The sequence below is a fragment of the Coniophora puteana genome (genome assembly GCF_000271625.1).
Source record: "Coniophora puteana RWD-64-598 SS2 unplaced genomic scaffold CONPUscaffold_10, whole genome shotgun sequence".
Taxonomy (NCBI): Eukaryota; Fungi; Basidiomycota; class Agaricomycetes; order Boletales; family Coniophoraceae; genus Coniophora; species Coniophora puteana.
The window spans coordinates 1,683,547-1,710,666 of NW_006913062.1; the positions used below are offsets into that span (position 1 = coordinate 1,683,547).

Here is a 27,120-nt window from a genome sequence, read left to right on the forward strand (position 1 = left end):
GATATCTCGTCTCCTTCATAAGACAAAGGACAATAACCCATCCTAACCCTAACCCTCATACCGCTGTCAAGCAGGAGCAAACATAAGCCTTGCATAAGCCGGAGTAAATATTGAAGTACTGTACCACCTCAAAAGAGCTCAGAGACACATGTGAAATGGCTGCACAAAGGGAACTTTACTTACTTGACTAAGTTTCGCCGCCCGAGCGATGTCCTGCCAACGATAAAATAGGACATCATCGGGAGGGCGACATCGCACGGCGGTTCACTCGAGTTAACCCCACAACGGCGGGTTCTCGGTACCGACAGCCAACTGACAACTCCGAGCTACTCCGAGTCCGTGATTAGTATCAGCAGCCAAACCCCGCCTATGACATCGTCAAGGGACTTGATGTATTTGTACGACAAACAAACCAATGTCATTCCCCTTTTCCAGTGGATGTCTCAGTTCAACTGTATCACGCACCTTTCTCAGAGGTTTCTCTCGATAGCGTCAGCCTCGATCAACTTGAAGACCTCTATGATTTTAGCACCCTCAACAGCTTTGAATTCGACCGGCTAACCCATCTTCACGTGTACGCTGCGTACAGTTCCGATGTATTGTGCTTCTTTGACTATCGTAAATGGGACAACGTCACTTTCCTCACGCTTGACTTGGCGGACTCAGGCTCCTTCCAGAAAAGCTAGTACGTGGCACCTCTCTTTCACGGCTTTCCAAACTTGCTCGAACTCTTCATCACAACCTGGGCATTGGAGCCTGTAGACGTGGGTGAAGTGACTACGGCACACAATCTGCAAACGTTCGCTCTTATCCCTTTACCCCCCTGCAATCCTCCGGACGACTTCTACTCAGAAAGACCGCTGACGTTATTTGATAATCTATCCCTTCCTGCGCTCTCCAACCTCGCCCTTACTGCACCGCCATCTAGGGACATTGATTTTCTGGGTCGCTTTCTCACACGGTCGGGCTGCTCCTTATCCAGTCTTGCCTTTATCAACCACCCGGAAGAAAGAGAAGTGTTTTGGAACGCCAAGGATAGCCCCATCCACCATGCCGGCGGTAGATTAGGAGAAGAGTTCACTATTCCGTTGGTGGCATTTAGCTTCAGCCTAGAGGAGAGTCGGTTGTATCAAGAGGCCAAGGAGAGATGGTATGGCTTGTAACATCTGCTACTTAGAGAGCCTGATGGGGTAGAAGAACATGCATTGATGTGCATATCTCAAACGAGAGCGGTATAAGCATCTTGTACACGTACTCCGTAGGCGCTCGCCTTTATACGCGCCTCCGTAGCCTTACCCTGGCATTTGTCGGCGTGAGTGTGACACCGGTTGTCCACTGCAACAGCACCTCCTTCTGTTCAGACCACGACTTGCCGGCGAGATCGGCAGGAACGAGAACCTCATACTGCCGCACAACACATGCGAGCATGCAGATACTCTCAGCGAGGGCAAACCGCATCCCGATACACCCGCGCGCGCCAGTCGAGAATGGCATATCTACGTGTATCATACATGAGCAAGAATCTCATAGATGGATGTCAGTGAGCTCACATGCATGTCGTGGCCATCGATAGGTATCGGTATCGAGGAACCGCTCTGGCGTGAACTCGTGCACGTCCTCACCCCAGTGTAACGCTATTCACTATTATTCGCGCATGCCTTTGAACATCCCTATAAAGGTTGACTCACGATTGTAGTGTAGAGCCCATATATCAAGCATGACGATGCTTCTAGCCGGCACCGGGAGCGTGTACGCCTGTCCCTCTGTTAGAGATGTTTCATTGCCATTCCGCGAGAAGTGAACGCCGGGAAGAGACGTGTCAGCGTCCACATCCTTGGCAAGACGCGGCTCAGCTGGCCATAGTCTCAACGTCTCTCGGAAGAAGGCTAGTGTATACTCCTAATGGCAAGTCAGTCCATTATGACCACATACGCGCTCCTGGGTTACTTTGACACTTACAAGTTTGTTCCAGTCATCTTTGAATGCCTACCAGACAAAACTAAGTTGAAGACGGTAACGCAGAAAGTACACATACCGAGCTGTGTGGACTGACTGGCTCATTCCCTGGCCACAGTCGTGAAACCTCTTCGAGAAGCGTCTGTTGTTTCTCTGGGTACAGAGCCAGCAGCACAAAAGCAAAGCTCAGACTGTGCGACGAGGTTTCTGGTTGGCTTCGTGAGCATACCCACACCCGGTGACATACGAAATCACAAACCGTGGCCAGCGAGCAAGAAGGACTGTGGACATGAATCAATAATGACTCGGATGCCTGAAACTGACGCGTGTCCTGGAGACTTACAAAGATATTCGAGAAGAGCTCGTCGGCCGTCAGCCGCCTATGCTCACTATCCAGCGCCAAATTCGCCTCAACAAGATTCCTCAGAATGGCAGCCCCACCAGACCCCTTCCCTGTAACCTCGCTCTTGCCCTCGTTCTCGACGATCTCCTGTCGCGCTCTGACTACCAGATCCATCATATGCCTCCGCATATCTGCATAACCATCGTTCATCTCGCGGATCCGCTTCGACAAGTACGGGATAGGCAGCATAGGCGCGAGCCGCGCGAACCAGGCCGGCGTGAGGATGTACACATACACGTTTTCGACGGCGTAGCGCACTGCGGTGCGGAACGGGAGTTTGCATGTCGACGGAGGAGAAGCGTTAGAGTCCTCATCCCAGGAGACACGCCGGCCAAACCCGGCCGAGGAGAGAATAAGGAGAGTTGCCTTTGTGTGATGATCGTCCGAGTAAATACGTGCAATCTAGTAATTCGCTGTGGGTAAACGTACCTGAATCATAGTGGGGACAAGGTCGACATCGACGTCTCGCCCATTTGATGAACCGTCGAGCTGGGCGAGCCATTCGTTCACCACTCGGACAGTCTCTGTCCAAACCAGAGCAACGTTGGCCTGTTTCCACTTTTCCATGAGAATGCTCATCCTCGCTATCTATCGGAGTGGTGCTCACCTCATTAAATGAAGGCTTAGCCACGTCCCGATGCCTCTTCCACTCTTGCCCCTCTGTGCTGATCAAGTTCTTTCCAAAGAAATTCAATGGCTCGTACTAAATTACCATCCCCTCTCCATATCAGCCTCTCGTACCCAGCCCACCATCGAGAAGGGTAAAACACTCACCGCCCACACAGGCTTCGGGAACGTATGTCGATCGCCATTGACCGTCCTAAAGGCGTCCGCATCTGCGACCCAGTAGAATCTCTGCGAGTTGAAGAAGCGAACCGCGACGAACACGGTGCTTTTGAACTTCTGGTACACTACGTTCGATCTTCAGGACAGGGATACGATGCGCATAGAGTAGGTGAACATACACAAGAACTTCCCGCCATAGTACCCGACCTGCCCTCTCCACGGGAACACAGGTGCAAGAAGAAGCGCGATCGAGTGAAACGAATGAAGCGATTGCAGTCGCGCACCAGGATACCCTCTGCACCCCATCCGGTCAGCTTATCAAGCCCATATGCGACGTACGAAGGAGAACGCACCGAACGCTCGCCAACTCCCTCCTCAGCGACAGCCACCTCTCCAACACCACCTTGCCCACTAATAGCAAAACGCCAGTCACCGCCCACCGCCCTATCTTCATCCTCGACTCAACGTCGGAGTGTAAAGCATCTCGCAGCAAGGAGCCGACCACGCCCATCTTTCCCTCTTGTCACACTTGATTCCAATCGTTACAGTGCCGCTGGCAGCTGGTATGGGGCGCCGTTCAGGTCGCAAAGTGAAGGAAGGCGAGGAGATGAAAGAAGAGAAGGAAAGGCATAGTAACCGAGGGGCGAACGTTCTTCAGACGCCCAGCCCGCCAGCCCGTCGGGCCCATATGATACGCAGAGAATTCACGTTCCCACCGACAGCACGTCCGTAGGCGCAGGCTGGTGTCACCAAGCTGTCATGGAACAAAGACACCGTGATGCAATGCTAGGAACCTTGGAAATGTGTTCCCTCGTTTGCTTGCCGTCCGTGCGTGGGTCATTGTGGTGTTGAGAGTCACGGGAGAGGAAGTGCATGCTATTGGGAATAGACGTTCAGTCCCAGGGAGTTGCGAGAGGGTGACGGGTTCATGATGCGTGATGGGAGGGAGGATTATCTCGGGCCGACACCGGCCAAATGAACGCCGCCGGGTGTGGACGTTAAATCGCTTCCGGACTTGACAGCCACTTTAGGCCCTTAGATCGAACTTCATCGAATTATTGTCATCCTGCAAGAGCCTAAGAAAACGACATTGGTTCACTACAATCCAGATTTACTGTCATCAGCTAGAGGTACATGTTCGAGTTTTGTTAACGAAAGATTCCACGGTATTAAAGAAGGCGTAAAAGCGGAGATATAAAACTCGTTATAAGAAAAGGGGAAAGAAGAAAGTCCGAAGCGTCCATCTCGAGTACCCAATCACCGTCCATGAGGTTGTATATGATACAGTCCTTTTTGTTTACTAATCAAAACCGTCATTCGTGAAAAAGCAACCATCGACGGAGACGTTTTCATCGTTTACTCAGTCGTGACAGACTTGGCCCTGGAAGAGAGTTAGTGCTACATTAGAGAAGACAAACATAGGACGACGTACAAGTTACGAGGGAAGTCAACGTCGAAACCATTCTTGACCGCAAGGTGGTACGACAGCAGCTGCAGAGGGATGATGTTAAGCAGGCCCTGTAAGCAGTCGACAGTCTTGGGCACGCGGATAAAGTATTCGGCATTGACGTCGGTGTCGCCCTCGTTGCAGATGACGATCGGGTGCGCCTTGCGGGCTGTGATCTGCGCGAATGCAGACTGCACCTTAGGGTACAGCGAGTCCTGCGTCATGATGATGATAACGGGCATGTTCTCGTCGATGAGCGCGAGAGGACCATGCTTCAGCTCGCCGGCAAGGATACCCTCAGAGTGCATGTAGCTGATTTCCTTGATCTTGAGGGCGCCCTCAAGACAGGTAGCATGCCTTCAAGTAAATGATTAGTGCCTGGTCATCAATGACACGTATTAGATACGTACTGGTAACCTCTACCCATGAGCAGCAGACTGCGTTGGTTGGCGAGGACACTACCAGCAAGCTCACGGAGGCTCTTGTCGACGTCGAGGACAGCCTTGATCTGGTTGGGCAGCTCATACAGGCCCTGGATGATGCTGTTGCGACGTTCAGACAACGAGATACGGTCCTCAGACAGCTGCAGAGCCATCAACATTAGAGCGATGTACTGGGATGTGTACGCCTGTCAAGGAAAAGGTAATCAGCGAAAGCTCTACGGCAGAAACCAAGTAGACTTACCTTCGTAGAGGCAACACCGATCTCAGGGCCTGCGTTGATGTGGATACCACAGTGGGTCTCGCGAGAGAGTGTCGAGCCGACGGAGTTAACGACACCAACGCAAAGGGCGCCACGCTCGAGGCAGTAGCGGAGTGCCAAGATGGTGTCGGCGGTCTCGCCACTCTGGCTGACGAAAACGCAGACATCGTCACGGAAGATGGGGGTCTTACGGTCAAGGAAGTCGGAAGCAAGCTCAATGACGACGGGGATCTCGGTGAGCTCCTCGAAGATAGCACGGGTAGCGAGAGCAGAGTGGTAGGAGGTACCGCACGCGCAGAATACAATACGGCGGCAGCGACGGATGAAGGGGAGGTAGGCGCGGAGACCACCAAGGGTGACCTTGTGGCCCTCGAAGTTGACACGACCACGCATCGTGTTGACGACGGACTCGGGCTGCTCGAAGATCTCCTTCTGCATGAAATGGTCAAACTTGCCCTTCATGATGGCGGCGATCTCGATCTCGAGCGTCTCAATGTTACGGGTGGAGGGGAGATCGGGCTTGTCGTTGTCGTCGCGACGGAGGCGGTGGATGTGGAGCTGGCCCTCGGCAATGTGAGCAATGTCGTCATCCTCGAGGTAGAGAACGCGCTTGGTGTGCTCGACGATGGCAGCAGCATCAGAGGCGATGAAGAACTCGATGGGCTGGGGTAGGCCATCCTCGGACATGAAGTTGCGGGACTGGCGGCGCGACATTTTGGGCTGCGTAGGAGGAGCAAGGAGAGAAGCGGGATCCTTGGGAGCAACTACGCGACCGTCAGCAAGGGAACGAGTCAAAGCAAAGTACACTCACGAGAATCAATCGTCTGCCTCTCAGCATCCGCACCAGAGAGTTCGACATCAACGAAGTCGACCTTGAGCTTCTTGTCGGTCTTGACACCGATCAGAAGAGGAGAGCCACGGCGAGCGGTAACGACCTCGTTCGGATAGTGGATGGACTTGAAGACGAACGCGAACGAGCCCTCGAGCTCCTTCAACACGGCCTTGACGAGCGACGTGAAGGACATGCGCTTCTCGGGCTGCGAGTCGTAGATATACTTGGCGAGGATCGCGACGGCCTCAGTGTCGGTCTCGGACTCGAACTTATAGCCGCGCTTCTGGAGCACCTGGCGGAGGGCGTTTGAGTTGGTGACGATACCGTTGTGGACGACGATGAACTCGTTAGTGGGGTCGGAGCGGATAGGATGGCAGTTGATGTGGGAAGGCGGGCCATGGGTAGCCCAGCGGGTGTGAGCGATGGAGACCTGAGAGGCGAACGTCTTCGAGAAGTCCGCCTTCGATTCAGCGATGGTTTTCCGGAGGCCGGCGACCTTGCCAACGTCCTTGAAGAAAAAGACCTCGTCTTTCTTGTCGCCATCGATACCAATACCACAGGAGTCGTACCCGCGGTACTCTTGGCGAGCGAGGCCGCTGCAGAGGATTTCAACGATCTCCTTGCGTTCCTACGAAGTCAAGCAATGGAGTCAGCGCCGTCGATCAACCAGGCATTGGAACGCGGCGACGCGAGAAACGATTAAGGATGTGCCAAATTAGGAAAGGAATAATGACGCGCGCGGAGACATGTCGCGGACATGTTCGAGATGACGACACGTTCACGTCCGCACATACAAACGCAGCGTCGCACGATCGAAGAGACACAAGTGGATACTAGACATGGGAGGGGAATGTGCAGGACTAGGAAAAGAACGTAACGTACCTTCTCCTTCAAGAAGCTGCAGTAACCAAAGATGCCGCACATATTGTAGTTAGGTGGTATCTAGACCAGGACAAACGCGCTGCTTGAGCTCCGTGTTCGACACTGCGCGATATGAGAAGAACACATACCTAGGATAAGAATGGATCGTGGCGTGCAAGGTGGGAATGGAGGGAAGGTGAAGAGGACGTCCCCGAAGTGAACACCTTTAAGTACTCCAATCGGGGTTCAGGGTGCCCCAAACACGGGCAAATATTATTACCTGGTGGCAATGCACCCTCCAAGTAACCGAAGGCACGGGCAGTGATCTAGCCGAGCATACGGGCCCAGAACGGCATCAGCGCCCCGCCGTCACGTCCGTAGCCAGTGTCCCTGTCGCCCATGTCCTGTGCTCAACCAGTGCTACTTTTCTCCTTGAGCATGTGTCTCCCGTTGACGACGACTCGAAAAGCTTTCTCTGTGCACCACCTTGAAGCGTTTGCCCGTCAAATTTGTCTGAGTCCTTCCATGTCAGCGGCAAGGAAGCGAACACGCGCTTATCGCGCGGACGTCTTCTGGACTCTACTTGTGTCGGCCTAGACTGTCCGTCTCCCTGAAAACATACATTCGCCTCCAGGCCTCTGGCCGTCGCGCCCGGAAGGGTGGTGCATCCATGGGACAAAAATCGCTTTGAATACGTCTTCGCAACGGATGAATGTATGCTCCGACACCACGCAACGCGGTGGCGTACATACGCGCCCCAAGACCCTCTTCGGGCGCGTCGAAGCGGCTGAAGCCGATGGCTTACAGACTACTTCTAACGCGGCCTTTGCTGGCCGATCATCACGTCCTCGAAGATCGGCTTGTATCTGGCTCCGCACCCCATAGCCTCGAGGGCATCCTTTGCATGAGTTCTGCGCGTCCTGTTGTCACACGAACGTGTTCGAAAGATGGCATATTGCATAGCTGCGTCCAAACTTGTCCTTGTCGCACTGATCCGGAGATAAATCAGAATGTCATTGGTTGGCGACTGACCAGAAATACACTGTTCGTAAATAGCGTTGGCTTGGCTGGTGACAGGGAGATCGGCCTAAGGCAAACATTCCTTATAACAGTGAATGCCATTGACGCACGTTGAAGAAAGGACACCTAGGAGCATAGGGCAAACGTTGATAAGGAACAGAAGTTGAACAAAAGCAAGCGCACTGGAACGCCCAAGGAACGCGGCGTCGATAGCCCCTTTCACTTACGTCACCAACGCTACGCGTGTGAATTTGAAAGACGAGCGGACGGGAGGGTTTGGAGATTAATGCGGCTCAACCGCGGCTCGTAAGTAGAAAACTTCAAGTGCCGTCAACACCAATCGCAACAAGGCAAGGAGATGCAGCTGGGCAACTCTTACTCGTTCTTCCACGACACCCCTTATACATGTGGCTCAACGTTCTCGCACACTTTTAGGCAGGACATGTGCGGTCGAGCGGGTGACACTAAGCTGATATGACGTGGAATAATCCTGGTAAGCGCCCGTCGTCAGCCCATCGTCCTCGCCCATCGCAGAGCTTTCCTGTGACCTCTCCTCTTTATCTTCACGCACGTCCTCTCTAGGTCACTACCTGGCATCATGCAAACCATCCACGAGCGTCCTGGCCTTCCTGGTCTCCATCCACAAGTCCGATCGCGACTTGTGGACCTCCGGTTTGACTCGCCTGAGCCTACCGACCGCCTCCGGGTGCACATCCTCGAGGCTTTCCCGGACGGCACACCATCCTCCGAGTACCCCACCCGCTATCCCCTTATACTTCTTCTTCACGGCTTCCCAGAGCTCGCCTACTCATGGCGCAAGGTGTTGCAGCCTCTGGCAAACGAGGGGTACCATGTCGTAGCCCCTGACCAACGATTCTATGGCAAGTCCGTCAGCGAAATGACCGACAAGGTCACGGGACAAGTAACCCTGAAGACGGATCGGATATCCTACCAAGACAGCCTTCGCCCTTTCCACATCCTCAACATGGTGGATGATGTCACCGCCCTCGTCAAGAAGCTTGGGCATTCCAGCGTGCACACGGTCGTCGGGCACGACTTCGGCTCGATGCTCGCGGGCTACTGCGTTCTCGCCAAACCCAGCCTCTTCCGCTCCGTCATCTTCGTGAGCATGCCCTTCATGGGCGCGAACCCGCCCGGCGGGGGATCGCACCAGCGCGCGACCGCCGACCCCACCCAGCCACGCTCACTCGCCAGCGTCACGCAGAGCATCCAGCCCCTCCTCGCGCGCCTCCCCGAGCCGCGCACGCACTACTCCGCCTACTTCTCCACGCCGACCGCGAACCACGACCTGCTCGCGCTCGGCCCGCGCCTCCCCGAGTTCCTCAAGGGCTACTACTACATTAAGTCCGCGAGTTGGCCGATGAATAAGCCGTACCGGCTCGCGTGCGCGGACCACCCGCACGCGAGCACGCAGGCGCTCGTCGACGACCTCGCCAAGCTCCCGCACTATTACGTTATGCCCGTGCACGCGACGATGCCCGACGTCGTCCGCCAGTCCGCGGGCGTCGTGCCCGATTTGCGGTGGCTCACGGCAGAGGAGCTCGCAGTGTATGCATGCGAGTTCGAGCGCACGGGGTTCCAGGGTGGACTCAACGGCTATAGGAGCGCACTGTGTCCGCCGCCATTCGAGCTCGAGTCGCGGCTGCAAGCGTATGCCAAGGGCAGTATTGAGATGCCGGCCGCGTTTATTGGCGGCGCGAAGGACTGGGGCGTGTTCCAGACGCCAGGCGCAGACAGCCGGTCAAAGGAGCTTTGCACGTATGGTCCAGATGGTCGCCTCCCTGAGGAGAACTTTGTCTTGATAGAAGGAGCGGGTCATTGGGTGCAGCAGGAGCAGCCCGAGGATTTCGTGTCGACAGTCAAACGTTTCTTGCAGGGGTGGAATCTGGTGAGCAGTCCTAGTCATGCTTTGAAAACTAACAATTTCTTCATGTCTAATGCTCTCTGTAGCAACCTACGACCAACGACGTGGACATGAAATAGCACGGACTGCGACATGTAAGCAGCTTTTCCGGAAGAAGCCGGCATTCCTTGCAACTGCGGCCCACAAAAGTGGTGGGCGCAAGAGGCGCCGATTACGGATACACAGGATTCCTATCTCTTTTGGCAGACTAATTCTGATGCTATGGTATCTGCTTCATGGTGCCCCACCCCGATTTATTTATTATTGTTGTAGAATCGATCACGGGATAGGTACGAGCGGGCTCAGCCACACATTGTAATTTTGACACCAAACCCTTCCAAGTATGTCAAGTCTTTGAGACCGTCGTTGTTTCTCTTACGGAAATCGTACATTCAACCCCTCTCCGCGGCGCGCGTGCGCCAAATGTATAAGTGGTTCGATAAGGGTGACAGGCGTGTTCAGATTCCATCCGGCAGATGAGTAGATGCGGATGTATCATAGATGTAGGTGCGGCGACCTCGGTTGCCGCAATGCATATCTCCTCGACTGCCTAGTCGAGGAGTGTTGATGATCCCTTCGAGATTGGGTTTGCTGGAATGGCAGATGATCGAGGACGAGAAGAAGGTTCGGAATGTTTGCGCCTTTGAGATTGTGATCGTGCAATATGGCGTCCTCGCGGGCTTCTAATCAAACCGATGTCATGTCGGAGAAGAATTCTAAAGCTCGCACATTCATATCTGACGAGGGTGCTCGAGGGAAAGGGGCTGTGAAGGTGTCTTCTCTGCAGCTCGCTCAATGGCGGCTCTCGGACCTAACGAGAACTGACGAGTTCCAAGGAACAAGGGCGGCCCCTAGACCTGATCAAGATACTTGGCATAGTGACAGCTTCATGTCAAACCTCAAAGTTTTCACCTCTGCATTATTCAAGCTTACGACAGCTCTAAGGTTTGTCAAGTTCTCCGCTCCAAATTACCAAAGTCGCGGAGCTATCCGGTGCGTTCCTGTGTTTCCACCATTGGTTTCCACACACTCGGCCTCGCGGCCATGACATGATGTGTACAGCTGCACCAACACTGTGGCTCAAAAAGAGTGAGCCCTGGGCCTGATGGTCAAACGCCTAGGCCCAGACCCGCATTTTTAGCTTGCGGATGTTGAAGTGGGGCTGCTGGCATGACACCACAATCTCCAAAAAGTTCTTTCTTACCGTACACCCACCCTCGACTCTTGCCACGAACTTTGCCTGTTACTGCTCCTAGTAATGATCCATGATGCGATCCACGCCGGACCGAAAAATCATCGAGATTGAGATTAACTTTCCAGCAATATGGCAAGTGTAAAGTATGTTGAACGATGATCGATGATAGCTTCACTGACAGCAAGCCAGAGGAATCGCCCTCTCCGACTCGAGGCATCTGACTCGGAGAGCCAAGCGGAGAGCCCAAGTTGCAATCCGAAGAGAATTGGAAGAATGTACTATTACATCTCCTGCCCACTCGCGATGGCTTGCGCGACTGTATATCCTACGTCAACCATATGGTGGGCGCATCGGCATTGTCGAAAGACTTCCATCATGTCATCACCACGCCCCTGAATAGATAGACGCCTCAACTGCAACGTGCACCAGGTCCTCGTGCACCTTGTATGCACGCAGAAGGAGTCACGTTGCGCCACTGAAATTGACCAATGGCTAGGCAAGGTAAGCGCTGGTTCGGGCTTTTCGGACTTCTCCCATCAATATTAAATAAATATCAAGGGACTACTTCAAACTTACTCGGCGGGTAATGTCTGGTTGTTTGAAAGTTCAGGCCTCAGGTTTCCTGTGCAGAAGGACACATTGAAAATGTTTGTTGACGCCATTCCATGCTCTAGATGCTGCACTGTACTCGGGATGACACCGCCTCAGCCGTAACATAACAAAGGCCCTGGCGACCTTTTTTGTACAACGGCCCGCTTCTCCTAAAACTCAATACCATCGTAGAATGAGGCCCACCGTCGATCCTCTGCACGCTCTTCCGCCAGCGATCCGAATCATATCCCTGAACCCAGAAACAGATATAGCCGTTCTCTTTCCGAACGCAGGTTACGAAGCCGTAGTACGGCATTCAGGGTTCGGGCCGCGCTCCAGGGACGTCGCAGCCTAGTGTACCATATAAGTAAGGAAGTGCGACGATCCCGTACCGTTGGCAAGTCCTAGTCAGTGATGGCGATGCCTGTGGCGGGCCACGAGCACACCCGGGTCAGTCGCGTGCAAAGATGCGGGCTAGGGTTTTTCGGCGCTCCGTGGATTTATGAGGTTCTGAAAGGATCTCGCAGCTGTGCCGGCGGATCTCATCCATCTGCATCAGAGCCTGAATACTATCTGAATGTGAGCCACTGAGGTTCTGCCGTATAAGCCGAGATAACCTTTGGCCATGGGGGGCGCAGCGTATCTTGGATCCACGGTTGGCATGCGCTTCCGCTGCCAGATCCTACGTTTGGGCTGCTACATATGTGTGTTCGATGTTAATATTAATGAGACGTGGGTTAACTACTGTATTTAAGGTTTGTATCTACGTAGATACGAGCTATGTGCTGCATGCGCACGAGTAGTTAAAATGTGGATTTTCACAGGCTTGAAATGGCTCTCGAGGTGCGGGTAGAATAGTCGCGCCTTGGATATGATGCTTAAAGACCCCACTGACGCCATATGTTGGAGAACATCATACGCCACAGAGATGAAATATAGAGCACGCAGTGAGCGGGTTTTCACAACAATTTCAAGCGCTCGTGGGGCAGTGACCGGTGGTTTTAGCCAATAAATGTTCTGGCGGAACCACCGACATGTGTGCGGTTCCACGGATGTGTCACCCTCGGGCCCAGGCATGTCATACCTGTGGCTTTGACGCGCTGTACAACGGGTGTTTAGTTTCCACGAACGGTCACCGGACGATGCCGTATGTTGTGGTGATAACAAATGGTACCGTGAAATTTGGCGATGGGGGCTTTTCACACTCCATATTTTCGAAGATGACACACAGAAAACATGGTGCGATGGCGCCTGCCGAAAGCTAGTCAGTTCAAAGTATCAATGTCACACGTTTTCACCGATGCGGGCCCGCTTCGGCCCAGAGTTTCTCCAGGCGAGGAAGAGTGCGCCCTGGTAGCAGCTAAGAGATGTTTTGGGGTGTGCGGCGTCGTACATAATCGATAATCCCGTAACGATCTGCGACATGAGTATAACCAGGAATATTGGAGAGAACGTTTTGAATTTCGGTCATACCGGGGGCGGGGACGTAGGCTGTGGCCATGGAAAGTTTGTACATCATTGGAAGAGTTCGCCGAGCTGTCATACATCAACCCATTAACAGACTCCAAAAGCCCTGGACAATTCAGACACGGGATGATTTATCTACATCAGCGCGGGTAGTAGGGAAGATCAGGAATGTATCAGCTCATGCGTGTGCGATAAACCCCAGACGTCGGGACCTACCCTGGAGACCAAGATGTACGGCGTTGGCTTGAGCGCGGGCGGGTGAAACTAGTCCATAGCGAAAGCAGCCCGAACCTTCCGCGCGAGATCGCGATGTCAACGCATGTTTCAACGCATGTCAGTGAGCGTGTTTTCCACGTAGATGGACAAAGCATCATGTTCACGAAACGACATCTGCGCCTGCGAGGTCTACGATCAAAAAATATTAGATCGAGACGGAATATTTCTCTACTCTTAAATCAGCGCTGCAGCTGTGATTCTATTCGTGAACGAAGCCCGAGCTTGTGCAATGAGCATCATGAAGTCATATTCGCTTCTCGGGGCGCTGCCTGCAAGAGCTCAAGCACACGATCAGCATACATCGGCAAATAAACAGACAGAGAACGAATTAGAACCCCCGACGGTTCTTTTTCCACGACGAAGCCAGCGAGAGAGAAAGCGGCGTTTCCGACGGAGACTCCCAAGTGGAGCGGAACTGGGGTAAGAACAAAGGCCGGTACCTTAGCGTACGCCATACGGGCTGACAAGCCTAATAACAGATACACACAGAAGCTTAGGGCAACGGTGATAAAACTCGCATCCTCTCACGAAGATGATCAGCGCAAGCACCTACAGTACTGGTAACGTCTTCGATCTTTCATCTAGGAAGCTAAGATACGATCGCACTCCATGATTTCACCACTTAGCCGAGCCAAGCTGCCGGAAAAGCGCTGTCGGTCCTCCGAGTTCTGTTTCGGGTTAAATGAAGGGTCACCGGTCGAGTATGTAGCTGGTTGGCAGTCGTCTGCGGTCGTGCGGGCTAGCGAAGCTGAAGGGACAAAGAAATCAAATGACGCTGCGCGCTGAGATCTGTGAACGCGGAACACGCACCAAATTCAGGCTACCGTCGCTTGCCAATACAACGACGGAGGTGAGGGGTCAATGGAATGCTCGATCCGGGCCGCCCGGTGTGTCGCTCGTGGTTCTTTCTGAGTGGTTCTTAGCTGTCTTAGCTGTCTTGAAGGTTCCGCTCAACTCAATTCGGGGGGTTGGGGCTGGTATCTTTGTGTGAGATGAAGAGCTACAGTAAATGGTCCGACTTCGGGTGAGAGTGAGGTGCGGACGAGGTGCGCGAGCTGTATGAATCGACCCTCGCAGCGGTCTCGGCCTCTCGCGTAGGTCAGAGGGACCGGCTGTGTTATCCGCACCCTTGTTCGTGTCAGTGGCACAACAAACCATATGTTGTGGTGCTGTTCGTAGGAGTGTCTGCGTCAACCTGCGTCGACTGGCAGCCAATCCGAGTCATCGGTGACGTGAATTCCGGGAGCAAAGTTACCTGAAACGGGCCGGAGACACGTTGCCGTGGCAGTGATTTGGGCGCTTCTTTGGCGGATCTGTTCGCGACGAATTCCATATATGGTAAACAGGACGCTCACGACACCTTGACGCGTACACTCATTGGCTCTGCTTTCTGAGTTCTCTCCATTGTATACCTCGTCGGCCATGCCGTCAGCGCGAAATAGGGCACTGAAGCTGGAAAGAAGACGTCAATTCGGTCAGGAACTTCCAGAACCGTACCAGCTCTTGGGTGAATGACTAGAAAATGGGTTTGAATTGTGCAGTAAAATGGATAGGTGCGTGACAATGGACATTGTTTTTGTAGTTCTCTGCTAATGAATAGATGGTACAGGGGGGTCTTTGAGCATTTAGAGTGTCCAGGTGATCCTCGGGGTGGGGATTGTTAGTGTTCACGGCCAACCCAGATCTGACATCTGAGGCCCGCCTGCCATCCTGGTGGCCCTGGGTCTTGCTGAAGCTGAAAGTTAATATCTGATGGTCGAATGCACGGATCGTCTTCCTGCAACGTTTATATACCTCGCCCTAGCCCACCCGGACTCTTCCACCCCAACCCGCGTCCTCAGACATATAAGACTACCTCTGCTCGGACGCGCCAACACCTCACACCCTCCCCTGACTTCTTTCACTACCCCGTGTCGCGTCTTCGTCCTCGCTTATCCGCGCATACACGTCCTCTCTCGAATTGGCATCTCAATTTCCGCTTACACCGCCCCCTCAAGGCCTCACTTCCCACCTCCGCATCTAACGCCCCATGATGTCGATGGATCAGTGCACCTCTATCCTTACAGAGCGTCGTCCTCATCCCGCTGAGCGTCCTTCATACTTCTCCCACAGCCTTGATCTTCCTCCTTCCTCCACCACCTCCTGGTCTAATCCTCAAAGATCCTCGTTCGATTCGGCAGGAGACAGCTATGTACAAAACAGTAGCGCATGGTCCTCCAACGTTTACCAGGACCCGTCCCCTCTTGTTCCCACCCCTCTCTACCCTCAGTATTTCCATCGCTCCCCTTCCACGGATTACTGCGATCAAATTCCCGTTGTTGCAGCTTCCAGAGCCCAGACACACTCTACTTCGCCGCGCTCGTCCATGTCCCCGCCTTCGTCTCTCACCCGTTCTTCATATCGGCACGTGTCCGGTGGTGCTGGTCCCAAATATAACGGCGCCGCGCAGCTGGGGCCAGATCTTTACGCTATGAACAGCTCCGGCATGCTGGCTCCCAACCTTCTCTCGAGTACCAGCAGCACGAGCACTGACTCTACTTCGTCCTCCCACCTTGCGTCCTCTGGCTCGCCTCCCGTTAAGGTCGAGCCCGAGGATTTGGCGGGCACTGATTGCTTCGTGATGGAATTCTCCGGCTCATCCGCCGCCTCACAGCGGGCGATGTCGAGTGCAGGGCCGGCCGTTGTCCCTCTCCGCGCGACGCAGGCGAGCAAGCCTATGCGCAAGATGATGGGTGTGTTTCGTCTAAACCCTTTTACTATCCACGAGAGCGCACCAGGCAACATGACCTGGACAGGCGAGGAGGCCGGTCCGCTCGAGGAAGAGCCCAGGTTGATCGAGTTCCAGCTCGATTGGGGCGAGCGGGAGAGCGTCTCACCCGAGCCTGAAAACAACGCCATTCAGCTGCCTCAGCCTCATTCCCACTCGCACTCATCGTTCACCACTCGCAACGTGCATAACGAGGGACGATACGCTGGGAGCGGGCGCTCCGAAGACCCCGTGGTAGCGAGCCCGGCGCAGTTACATTATCCACTGGCCTTGAGCCCGGCAAGTTGGGAAGAACCACACTATGCCGCCGCATCGTCACATCGCGCATACAACCGCTCGCCTCGTTCGGAGAGCTCGTCGTCATCGTCACGTCACGCATCGTTTGATGCTTCCTTCCCGGAGGTAGGTAGTGCCCTTGTTCCATTCCCGATTCGTCCCCCGTGCCTGCAATTCAAAGATGCAACATCATTATGCTGACGCTGAATTCTTTGTTCGTTGCAATTTTAGTATCATTCCGGCGGTGATTACCACCACGAGTCTCACTCGTCGAACAGCTGCGGCGCTGCCGCCGCCGGTGCACCCTACAGCCTCACGTCCATGTCGCGCCGCTGGCCTGCGCCCGCTACGCTGACCACACCATACATCATGTAGCGGCTACGAAGAGCCGAACGCTCCACGGTCAAATCGCCGTTCTTCCAGTTCATTCTCCAACGCTAAGCGCGTCTATTCCCATTTCTATGCATTCATCGACATCCATCGCACGCCTTGTATCAATATCCGCTGTTGCCGCTTGATCTTGCTTCTTCGAACAATCCTACCCCGTCGCAACGACCTATACGTTCCACAACCACAACCATCGTCATTATCACCGCTGCTCTGCATAGTATTTTCTGTCTTCATTCCGTCTCTGTTTTATGTTGTTTGTCCACGGGTATTGGCTGGACACCATCCATTCTCGTTTTGGGACAGTGGGGTCTTGATCATGATACCATGATGCTTTCCGTCTATGATGTTTTGTCGTTGCTCTATTTCTTGCTTGCACCACATGGGTTCCGTCACGATGTTTCTCAACCATTCGGCTTTCTTGCTATAATTGGATGACTAGAAATTTGTATCTTGTGCTCCATCCACTACAAAGCCCATAAACATGTATTGTCTACAGTAGATTCCTCTATCCGCAGGATTCTTGATCCCCATCCGATCCGTAACTTTTGTGTTGTCATGCCGCATCACCACCGCTGTATGCAAATGAAAGTTCATGCCCGCGCCCTGCGGACTATCATAGGGCGTCAAGACGAGGGCTATCATTCCGACTCTGTGCAAAGTCACCACCTAATTGGCCATTTGGCCACGATAGTCGCTCACGAATGCTCCAAGAGGAAGCTCTGGGGCTCATATATTTCCCATGATTGGCCGACAGCAAAGGGATTGATACGGACAATGATTGGGGCGGCGGCAGAATATGTATTGACTCGGGATCCGAGGCTATTGTGAACGCATATAATCGTCACGTTTTCCATGCATCCGGACACGCGGGTTGACGGAAAATTGCCGAGTAACGTTTGACTTTGTTCCGGATAAGACAACACGGCCCTATGACCTGGCTGGATATCCTCGACACACGCGAGAGGCCTGTATAGATACTATAATGACCGTCCATTATGCATTAATGGTTGGCGGAGTAGTGCACCCCAAAGTGGTGGCTGCGCAACCAAATAACCACAGCCAACCGCAACGCCTCTTGGCAGCGCGCTATCAAAGTTGGTGTTCGTGAGATGCTTCTTGAATCTCAGCTCATTTAATTGTGAGATGAAGATAAGCTCGGCAGATGAACGTGAACAGTGAATCTTACTTCATAAATGACGCCAGGGGACGAAAGGGAGGCTGAAGCTGTGAAAGGCGGCTCCCTCGGGGCCACTTGGATAGCACGGGTAATATCACTTGACGACAATACAACAGCAGAAGCAGCCGCTGCAGATCTACTCGTGCGAGGCGATAGACTCCGCCAGGGGGTCGTCAGATTCGAGTTCAACTTCATAACACGTGTGGATAAGCGGAGTGTGGTACAGTATTGCAGAGTGTCGTTGGAAGCTGCGATCGCAGATATACTCGGGAGATTGAGCCGGTGGGCTATGGGATCCAGAGGAGAACGGAAACGTTGAGAACGAGAACGAGAACGAGAACGAGATACAGTAGCTAGGAACGAGGCGCCGGGAGATTCGACATCGCGCTTCCCAATGCGGTATGCTTCTCCGTGCGCTCCGCCAGGGGACAGAATCACTCGGCGCGGCTGGAGTCCGACGTCCAATGGCTGACGCGGACGGGCCCACGCCCTCGGCGTCTATTCTTCGTCCGTGTCGATGACGCTACATGCGCCGCATCGGGATTGGCTGGCGGCGACTTTTGGCAGCGCGACAGGGCGTGCGCTTTTACGTGTAAGGTCGATTGAGTATTAGGGGGGCGCTTGAATATTTGAGTATCTAGATATCTATCCCTCGGGAGGCGCGGGTTTGATCCAGCTAGCAGTGATTGTGTTTGACGGGCGGACAAGTGCCACATTACTACTTACCGTATGCGTGTTCAACGTTCAAGTAGTGGAGTGCCACCTTGCAGTGGACTTTGAAATTTGAACGTTTGATGTTTCTGTGTGAGCAGCAGTGACCTTGGCCCTTCAAGGGGTCCTCGGTCCGATCTTTTACATCGCAGATTGGCCGGTGCGGAAGGATTCGCTGGGTTGGCATAAGGAGCAATGATGCGACGGGTGTATACTTTGAGTAGAAGATTTGAACAATTGAAAATCGAGGGTGAAAGTTTGAATGATGGACAACAAGTCGCCGGCCACCTTTCGCTCGCACGACTTGAAGTCGGTTTACCTGGCACGCACCCTCGACCAGGCTGTTCTCCGCCGTCGTACTAATCCACACAACGCGCATCGCGGGTTCCTACGGGACAATGACAGCTAGCCTTGTCCGAAAACGCCTCTGACTGCGCGCGGATGCTGCATTTAGCTAGCGTCAGTTGTCTGACCGGCGGATTGCCTTCGGTTGATCGTGCCGACATTCATTCATTCCCTTTTAAAACATTGCTGCTGCGACCTCGTATTCATACCTTCGATGACCTCAAGGTCACCTATGGGTAGAGAAGATCCTCCGAGGTCTGTGATTTGAACACCGTCGCTGAAGGGTGGCAGCAGCGGGCCCAGGACAGCATTAATGAATGCAAGAGAAACCGTTGATCCAGCGGTAATAACGTGCAGCTCTTGAGGGCAGCTATGTACAAGTCTATCCGGAACTGTGTCCAGAAGTCATCGGCCCAAGATATCGCGTGCGTCTCGCCTCTCTTGGTCCTCAATGAGATTGAGCCACTGGGAGTTTTCATGGACCGAGAGATGAGATGAAAGAGACGGCCTCGGAGTCCCAAGCTAGCTCAAGGAGCAGAACATTTGCGTCCCCGGTGGCTTGGCGAAGTGAAGAGGGAGTTAAAGGCGATCGGACAACTGTGATCGCGTCCGACCGGGGTGCTTTTGGGGTGTATTAGTACATAGATCTGACCTACTCATGGGTAGTCAACGAAGGTCATTACTGAGCTATAAAATGACGTCAAAGTACTGGGAGCTGAGATGAGTTGAAAGTGGATTAGATTATAGAAGTCAGGTGAGTAGCTTCGATATTGAGATAAGCAAAACTCACTTGATCTTCTTCAACCCCGTGAGGAAGTCCGGTGCATAAGAAGGCAGAGCCAGTATGACCAGGGTAGTCGCAGCACTACTATCCAGATGTCTTACTTTGATGAAAGTCGCAAGGAACTAAGTTGGCTTTGCATAGAAATTGATGTGCGTTCATTTGGCAGGCAACTACTGTCAGGCTTCAAAAAGCAACGATAAGCATACCATGAAAAGAGCCCGCGTCACCGAGAACCAGAACAGCCAGCCTCTGTACACACTTCTACCACTGGAACGGAAGGCAAACAAGAGTTCTCGACTTCCTTGACCGCGAGCAATAGTGCCGAGCCTTGGCATAGCTGCTAAATAGGCAATTACGCTGAACATAGGAGGTAGTTATCAGTTACCGAACGCATATGGTAGCATCGCGTGAGTTGCTCGTGGAGTCTGGTCACCGTTTAGGCCACCTCACGCATGGCTGGTCGAAGAGGACGGCACGCGCAACACCGTGGGCGGTTTTCGACAAATAGAGCGATTTGCGTATGCTTCTCCAGAAGGATAAGTTCACTGACCACCAGATGGAGGATCGAAGAGTGCCTCGCCCACCTGCGACGGCATGCATATTTACATACAAGCATGATAGTCCGTGCAAGCCACATTTTGGGGGCACAAGTGGATTTAATTCAGCTTCTCCGATGAATGGTAGGCGGACAAACATTCACCTCGTGATGCATATATTTAATAGCTTCAGATTATTATACCCACTGAGATGGCCCTCGGCGCAAACTGAAAATTAACAGAGCTGATCATTGAGTATCGCGAAGACGTCGTGGTAGATGTGCGCAGGAAGACCCTTCAGGAAGGTGTCGTTAGTTTCAGCTCCTAGCAGGTAGCAATGAGAGTGCCCGGTACCATTCAGCTGAGAAGCATGCTATCCACGAATAGTGTGAAGAGATAGAGCAGTGTTTTCAACTTTTTTTCCCGCTCTGGTATCGACGGCTTATCCCGGTCGGAGATACAAGTGTCGATGACTGCCAGTGCTATACAGCAAACTGTCATCATAACATGCGAACACTCTAGGGCCGACTCGTCCACCAATTCGCAACTGAATGTGGCCAAACGCAGTCGAGAATACGCCAAGAATGCGCTCTGCTCATGCTGGATTCTGAAGTGCTAAACTCAGCCAATCGAGAAGTCGTTCAGGCGGACCCGGTTAAGTGCCTGTCGCTTGAAGTAGTGTCCTGAGTAAGTAGATATGCGTTGGGAGAATGTACAACACGTTGAAACGAGACCAACAGGCTATCAAGAGATATAATCAGTCAATACGCCGCACGCGAAGAGGCACGTCCAGCCCCTCTTCGCCAGATACCTTTGCTCGCGGAAGCAAGCCTCTCGTGAGCTCCACCTTCGTGCTCGGCCCATCTCGGAGCTCGAACGCAAAGGCGCGCACTAGCACTGCGAGGACGGCCTGGGGAGCAAAACAGAGTCAGTACGACATGGTGTCGTCACAAGGCGAGCCGCACCTTGAACTCGGTCAAGGCAAACTGCCTGCCGAGACACGTCCGTGGGCCGTCGCTGAATGTTTGTAAGTGCCTATGGCCCTGAAGTTCCTTTGCGCGAACGGCGTTGACGCCTTCTTCTCCCAGCCAGCGCTCGGGACGGAACTGCTTGGCATCGGCACCCCAGTACTTTTCGCTCTGGTTGAAGTAGTTGATGGATACGGTGAGTAGGGTGCCCTTCGCGATGGTGAGGCTGTTGACCATGTTGCCGGTGGCATCCTCGATGGGTTCGGTGAGCGGGATGACGTCGTCTTCGAGAGCCTGGGAGGCAATAGAATATTAGCCGCAGCTGCAAGTAACTCAGGTGTTGTCGTCACCTGACGCGTGAGTCCGGGTACACTAGGGTGCAGCCTGAGGATCTCGTGAACGACGGCATCGAGGTACGGAAGCGAATTGTGCAGCTGGTCGTATGTCGGGTCCCCATTGATCTGAGTAACTTCGTCACGGAGTTTAGCTTGAGTATCCGGATGCTTCGCTAGCTCTACCAGTGCCCACTTTTGATGCCATCAGAATGAGCCACGAAGGTTATAACATGACGAAAAAGCCAGGTCTCACCGTCATACTCGCTGCGGTGGTCTCATATCCCGCAATCATCAGGACTTTCATCTACGATACGTTGCGTTAAATGTGCGATGAACTATGGTTAACCAATGAAACTTCTTACTTCCGCCAAAATCTCGGCGGGCGATAAGTGAAGCTCAGCATCGATATTCTCGGCCTTGACTATGAGGATAGAATGAGTACTCAAGAATCTCCAAAATGCGCATCAGCGTCACTTACGCAGCAATCCTAACACGGATCTCGTCTCCACCCCGATGTGCTCCTTTTCTCTACGTGTCTGGTCCAGCAGTTCAAGCGAAATCTTTTCCATAGACTCGTTGAGACGAGCAAGCATACGATTCCGCTCGACGGGCAAATTGATGAGCCACGGGAAGATGAACCCGAGCATGAAGAGAAGCATGATGGTCTTGGATGGCTTTGAGTCCAGCATGTCGAGTATATCGCCGATGGTCGACTTCTTGCCGTCGAGAGCCTCGAAGTCGTGCGAGAAGCCGGCGAGGCCAATCGAGTCCAGACTGAACAAAGTAACAGGGGCATGAGATAGAGGGCAGATGGGCCAAAGCAAGTTCGTACGAGATGTGATTCATCCTAGGAACAAGTTGATTATGATTCAGAATGAAGTTGAGATCCGGAAGGATCACGTACCATCCCTGAACCTCGATCATTGCACCATTATCTGCTGTTTCTATCTGAGACGTCCATGCATCGACGACCTGGTTGGTGTTAGATAGTGTCCCTGGGCATGCTCGACTGACGTACCTTGTATGCCGCTTGAACGAAAACTGGGGTAACCTTCCGCAAAGCGGAGTGACTGAAAGCAGGGCTGAGAGCCTTTCGCTGCCTGTAAGAGCGACGGAACTCAGCAACAAATACGGGAGAATAAGAGCGAGCGTACCTCTTATGGCTCTCTCCCGCTGCTGACAGGACACCCTCTCCAATCTTCGCATAAGTTGAATCACCATACTGGCCCCTGAGACAGAGACGGGTCGACGTACCGCATTCTTCAGCGCAATCTTGGTGACAGGGGGGTGATCGTAAATCATCGTGTCCCTCGCCCACATATGCGTAGCCGCCTTTGGATCGCATAGAATCACATGCGAGCTGCCCAGAGCGTGGGGGATGGTGTACACGTGTCCATACTCCTTCTCCCATTGCTCAAACAGCGAGCCAGAGTCCTGAGACTCTTCAATGACGCGCCCGACGCCATACATCCAACTCTTTCCTGCGGGACCCCTAAGTTTGGTAGTGGTGATATGCCGACGAGCGCTCGTGACGGTCTTGAGAAGCAGCCATACAGCAAGAGAAGCGAAGGCGACGTCGATAGGCCCCGCGCTGGCCAGTCTGTTCGAAATAAGGGCTAGGATGGTCATCGTCGGCTGCCAATGCGGGTCTAGGGCACCTTATAATCGCCCCTCAGCCTTATAACCGCCATTAAAACTCCACGGAAGCAAAGTCTAGGGGTTTTGTCGCCGCCGCACAGCAGCTTCCTCGGATAGCGGGACCCGTCGGCGTAATGTGGGTTACGAGAAAAGAATATGTTTTTGGGAAGTAATGTCGGAAGCTTACATCCACATTGCCTAGGGCGCAACGCAGCCTGCGGCAGGCAGACCTGGCGTTCCCATGCTGGCGCCGAGTGGGAACTTCTTCATCGCCCGCGCATTAAAATAAGAAAATCACAGGGATCTCTACGAGAATAGTCCAAGGGCGACTCGTCACCTGTTGACGTGAACCATAAGGCACCCACATCGTAACGATAAGCCAGTGGATGTGGAATAGAAAAAGACAACCGATCAGAACATCTGACCTGCTCATCGTCGAAACCAAAGGACAAAAGACGGACAAAAGTCAGATCGGCCAAGCACCGGCACTTTCGGACTCAATTAGGCCAAGTTCCGATACAATTCCCACAGCCTTTACTTCAAGCCCCTGAGTCCAGACCGCTGCCATCTTGAACTTAGTATCGTGCTGTAGTCTCGAACCAGATGCTATGTCCTTTCAGGTAAACCAATGTGATCTCGGTTGACAAGATTTCCGCCTTCCAGAAAACCCACTTAATCATCTAATGGACCGCCTTGAGCTGTATAAGTCCTTTGAAGTGATTAGAGTCTAGACGCCTTCAATTCGAAGAACATTTTGGGAACATTCTTACGTGTCTTTATGTTCAGAGATCAACATTCATCCAAGTTAGTTTGTGAGGAGAGAGCTCGGCTTCTCATTTGCGAACATGACAGCTCCTGTGACCTCGACCTTCGTTCCAGGCCTGTATCGATGTTCACGTTCAAACGTAAAGCATTGCCCTGAACACCAAGCACATCCAGGACGCCATAATAAGACCAGGAACAAGGGATTGAACCTTGGATTCGGTTAGCGCAACACCCCTCCCAGACAAAATGATGATGAGGTGCTCGAAGGCGCTCGACAACACTTCGACAATGGGACCGCGCTGGTGGCGCCTAGTGGCGCCCTCAGGTACTTCCGAGACGGCCCCAGACATGAGCCGGAAGCTTTATGGCCCCGCGTGCGGTTGGCGTTGGTTGGCGCTTATTACCCCACACTGGCTCCGTTCCTTGTCGGGCTGCCTCGCTTTCCTAGGAACGAGAGCGGGACTTACGACGTCATCCCCACACCGCGTCATGTCGACGTCAATGTCTGTGGCTCATTCCCGTATCTCGACGCTTTGGCAGGTATATAACATGGAGGCCCTACAAGGCCTACAGCACCAAAGGTCGCAATTCATTAACATTTCGGACACCATCGTATATCCCAACTTGTCAGCTATACCATCAACCACTAAATACCCTACATCATGCCGTTGTTGTCCCGAAAGGTGAGCGCCTCGTTCTGGCTCGAAAGACGACATGTTGCTGACTTCATTGATGAAGAACAAGCACTCCAATGAGGGCATGAACGATACAGAGCGCATGGCCGAGCAAGGACGTCGTGCGGCCGAGAACCATATGGATCGCAATGCTGGCAATAACGACTCGACCATGAACAATCCTTTGCCTGGCCAAGGACAACAAGACCCACGGTTTGCTCAGCAGAACATGGGTCAGCAGGGCGTAAGTTGCACCCTTCACGTCTAATATATCTCCAAGCTAAAGAAGGCATGTGTTGTGTTTAGCCCCAGGGCCAAGACCCTTCCAACCACAATAACTCTTCCACCGGGGCCTCTGCAGGCGCCGGTGGGGCCATTCCACCTGCCTCCTCCGTGAACCGCAACCAAGGCCATGGTGGTGGACACTCGACGATGGGTAAGGTCGAGAGCGCCATCGGCTCCATGGTCGGCTCCAACGCTCTCAAGGCCAAGGGCATGCAGAAGCAACAGTGCGTCACAATCATATATATATTGTACCACTCCCTTTGACGCGTGTATACAGGGAAGCAAACTCTATTCAGCTACAGAGCCAAGAGCTCGCCGAAGCGGAGCGTCTCGAACGCGAAGCGCTCATGCGACGCGAGCGTGCGGTTGCCCATGGCGCACACCCGCAGAATAAGCACCTCGGTGGCGACGCGAATGCTGCCGTTCTTCAACCAGGAACTGGAGGTGACATGAGTGGCGCAGGAACGCGCGGTTTCGATCAGCAGGGTGGCGTCACTGGTGCTGGGTACGGTGCTCAGGCAGGCAATACGGGGTACGGCGCCCCTGGAGGTGCTCCAGGTGCCGGCGGTATGGGCCCTCGAGTGTAGAGAAGGGGTTAAAGAACTTGAAGGACTTGATTATGCCTTTTATTTTACTGATGTAGCCTTATTATCGAATATTTCACTCCATTTACAAGGAAGTAATTTCTTCAGCAGTTACAGCTCACCACTATACCTTCCCTGAATCTACTCGTCATATGCCGTTTCCCTGATCCAGTTTACATCTTAAAGCTAAAACCATCATCGACATCGACTGCTTCTTACTCACGCTCATGTTCTTGACAGGATGTCTCTTACCGAATTACTTCATCAACTGAGTCGCCTTGAAATATCTTTCTGGCATACAGGCTGACGTGCCAGCTGGAAGCGTTGTCATGGTCGATATCTGGGCTCTACCCCACAATCGTAAGTCACACTCTACGGTCGTGTTCAAAGGCATGCGCAATAACGGTGAATAGCGCTGCACTGGTGAGAGGACGTACACGAGTTCCAAAGCGCTTCCTCGATACCGATACCTACCGATGGCCACGACACGCATGTGAGCTCTCTGTCACCCATCTATGAGGTGCTTACTCATATCTGAAACTTGCAGATATGCCATTCTTGACTGGTGCACGCGGACGTATCGGGATGCGTTTTGCCCTCGCTGAGAGTATCTGCATGCTCGCATGTGTCGTGCGCCAGTATGAGGTTCTCGTTCCTGCCGATCTCGCCGGCAAGTTATGGTCTGAACAAAAGGAGGCGCTGTTGCAGTGGGCAACCGGTGTCACACTTACGCCGAATAACGCTAGGGTAATATTAATGCGCGCGTTTAAAGGCGAGCGCCTACGGGGTAATTGTGCAATATGCTTATACCATTCTCATTTGAGATATATACACTAATACACGTTCTTTTACCTTACCAAATTGTCGGAAATTCTTTTTTGGCATTGTGATCCATTGCAACGGATCACGATGCCAAAATGAATCTGGCCGTTACAGTGACAAAGTCGTCGTCAAACTGCCCATCACAGCGACCATTTTAATGCATTGCAATGGAATTGCGACAGGAATTTGATGAAATTTGCTGAGCGCCAACGGCATCGCAACGGAAAAAAACGTGTTATAATAGATCACAATGCCCCAATGGCAAAATTCCGTTGCGATGCAAAAAGTAAAATTTCGACATAAGCTCTCTAAGTAACGGATGTTACCGCCAAATCATGTCTCAAACCATACCATCTCTCCTTTGCCTCTCGATACAACCGACTCTCCCATAGACTGCAGCTAAACTCCACAGACGGAATGGCAAATTCCTCTCTTATTCTACCACCGACTTGGTGAATGAGGCTATCCTCGGCGTCCTCGAACACTTTTCTTTCTTTAAAGATATTTACGAAGGTGAGGCTGGACAAGGAACAGCCCGAACGTGTGAGAAAGCGATAGAAAACCAATGTCCCCGGACGGCGGTGCAGTAAGGGCGAGGGTGGA

The 27,120-nt window shown here is 53.0% G+C and overlaps 6 protein-coding genes across 6 annotated transcripts; 3 read left to right on the forward strand and 3 right to left on the reverse strand.

The window, feature by feature from the left end:
• Positions 1-1,272: 1,272 nt before the first annotated feature.
• CONPUDRAFT_60336 (cytochrome P450) lies at positions 1,273-2,509 on the reverse strand (the record flags this gene model as incomplete). The annotated part of the gene is made up of 6 exons (XM_007772907.1): positions 1,273-1,496; positions 1,551-1,634; positions 1,689-1,899; positions 2,030-2,163; positions 2,216-2,237; positions 2,300-2,509. 6 exons carry the CDS (start codon positions 2,507-2,509, stop codon positions 1,273-1,275), a joined length of 885 nt encoding a protein of 294 aa, XP_007771097.1.
• A 1,992-nt stretch (positions 2,510-4,501) lies between these two features.
• Positions 4,502-7,050, reverse strand: CONPUDRAFT_156620 (L-glutamine D-fructose 6-phosphate amidotransferase; the record flags this gene model as incomplete). The annotated part of the gene is made up of 6 exons (XM_007773457.1): positions 4,502-4,526; positions 4,578-4,949; positions 5,003-5,220; positions 5,277-6,058; positions 6,106-6,754; positions 7,009-7,050. The coding sequence occupies 6 exons, from the start codon at positions 7,048-7,050 to the stop codon at positions 4,502-4,504; spliced, it is 2,088 nt and encodes a 695-aa protein (XP_007771647.1).
• Positions 7,051-8,317: 1,267 nt separating this feature from the next.
• Positions 8,318-10,006, forward strand: CONPUDRAFT_128344 (alpha beta-hydrolase; the record flags this gene model as incomplete). The annotated part of the gene is made up of 2 exons (XM_007773458.1): positions 8,318-8,500; positions 8,590-10,006. The coding sequence occupies exon 2, from the start codon at positions 8,606-8,608 to the stop codon at positions 10,004-10,006; it is 1,401 nt and encodes a 466-aa protein (XP_007771648.1). The 5' UTR covers positions 8,318-8,500; positions 8,590-8,605.
• Positions 10,007-15,752: 5,746 nt separating this feature from the next.
• On the forward strand, positions 15,753-17,415 carry CONPUDRAFT_138824 (uncharacterized protein). Its single transcript, XM_007773459.1, has 2 exons — positions 15,753-16,629; positions 16,735-17,415. The coding sequence occupies exons 1-2, from the start codon at positions 15,826-15,828 to the stop codon at positions 16,876-16,878; spliced, it is 948 nt and encodes a 315-aa protein (XP_007771649.1). The 5' UTR covers positions 15,753-15,825; the 3' UTR covers positions 16,879-17,415.
• A 3,473-nt stretch (positions 17,416-20,888) lies between these two features.
• Positions 20,889-23,399, reverse strand: CONPUDRAFT_108631 (cytochrome P450). Its single transcript, XM_007773460.1, has 11 exons — positions 23,004-23,399; positions 22,904-22,947; positions 22,768-22,849; positions 22,654-22,721; positions 22,582-22,596; positions 22,228-22,523; positions 22,112-22,170; positions 22,003-22,053; positions 21,765-21,941; positions 21,412-21,708; positions 20,889-21,356 (listed from the first exon to the last, which is right to left on the reverse strand). Exons 1-11 carry the CDS (start codon positions 23,376-23,378, stop codon positions 21,204-21,206), a joined length of 1,617 nt encoding a protein of 538 aa, XP_007771650.1. The 5' UTR covers positions 23,379-23,399; the 3' UTR covers positions 20,889-21,203.
• A 1,415-nt stretch (positions 23,400-24,814) lies between these two features.
• On the forward strand, positions 24,815-25,698 carry CONPUDRAFT_156624 (uncharacterized protein; the record flags this gene model as incomplete). Its single annotated transcript, XM_007773461.1, has 4 exons — positions 24,815-24,835; positions 24,891-25,070; positions 25,133-25,335; positions 25,389-25,698. The coding sequence occupies 4 exons, from the start codon at positions 24,815-24,817 to the stop codon at positions 25,696-25,698; spliced, it is 714 nt and encodes a 237-aa protein (XP_007771651.1).
• Between the last annotated feature and the right edge of the window lie 1,422 nt (positions 25,699-27,120).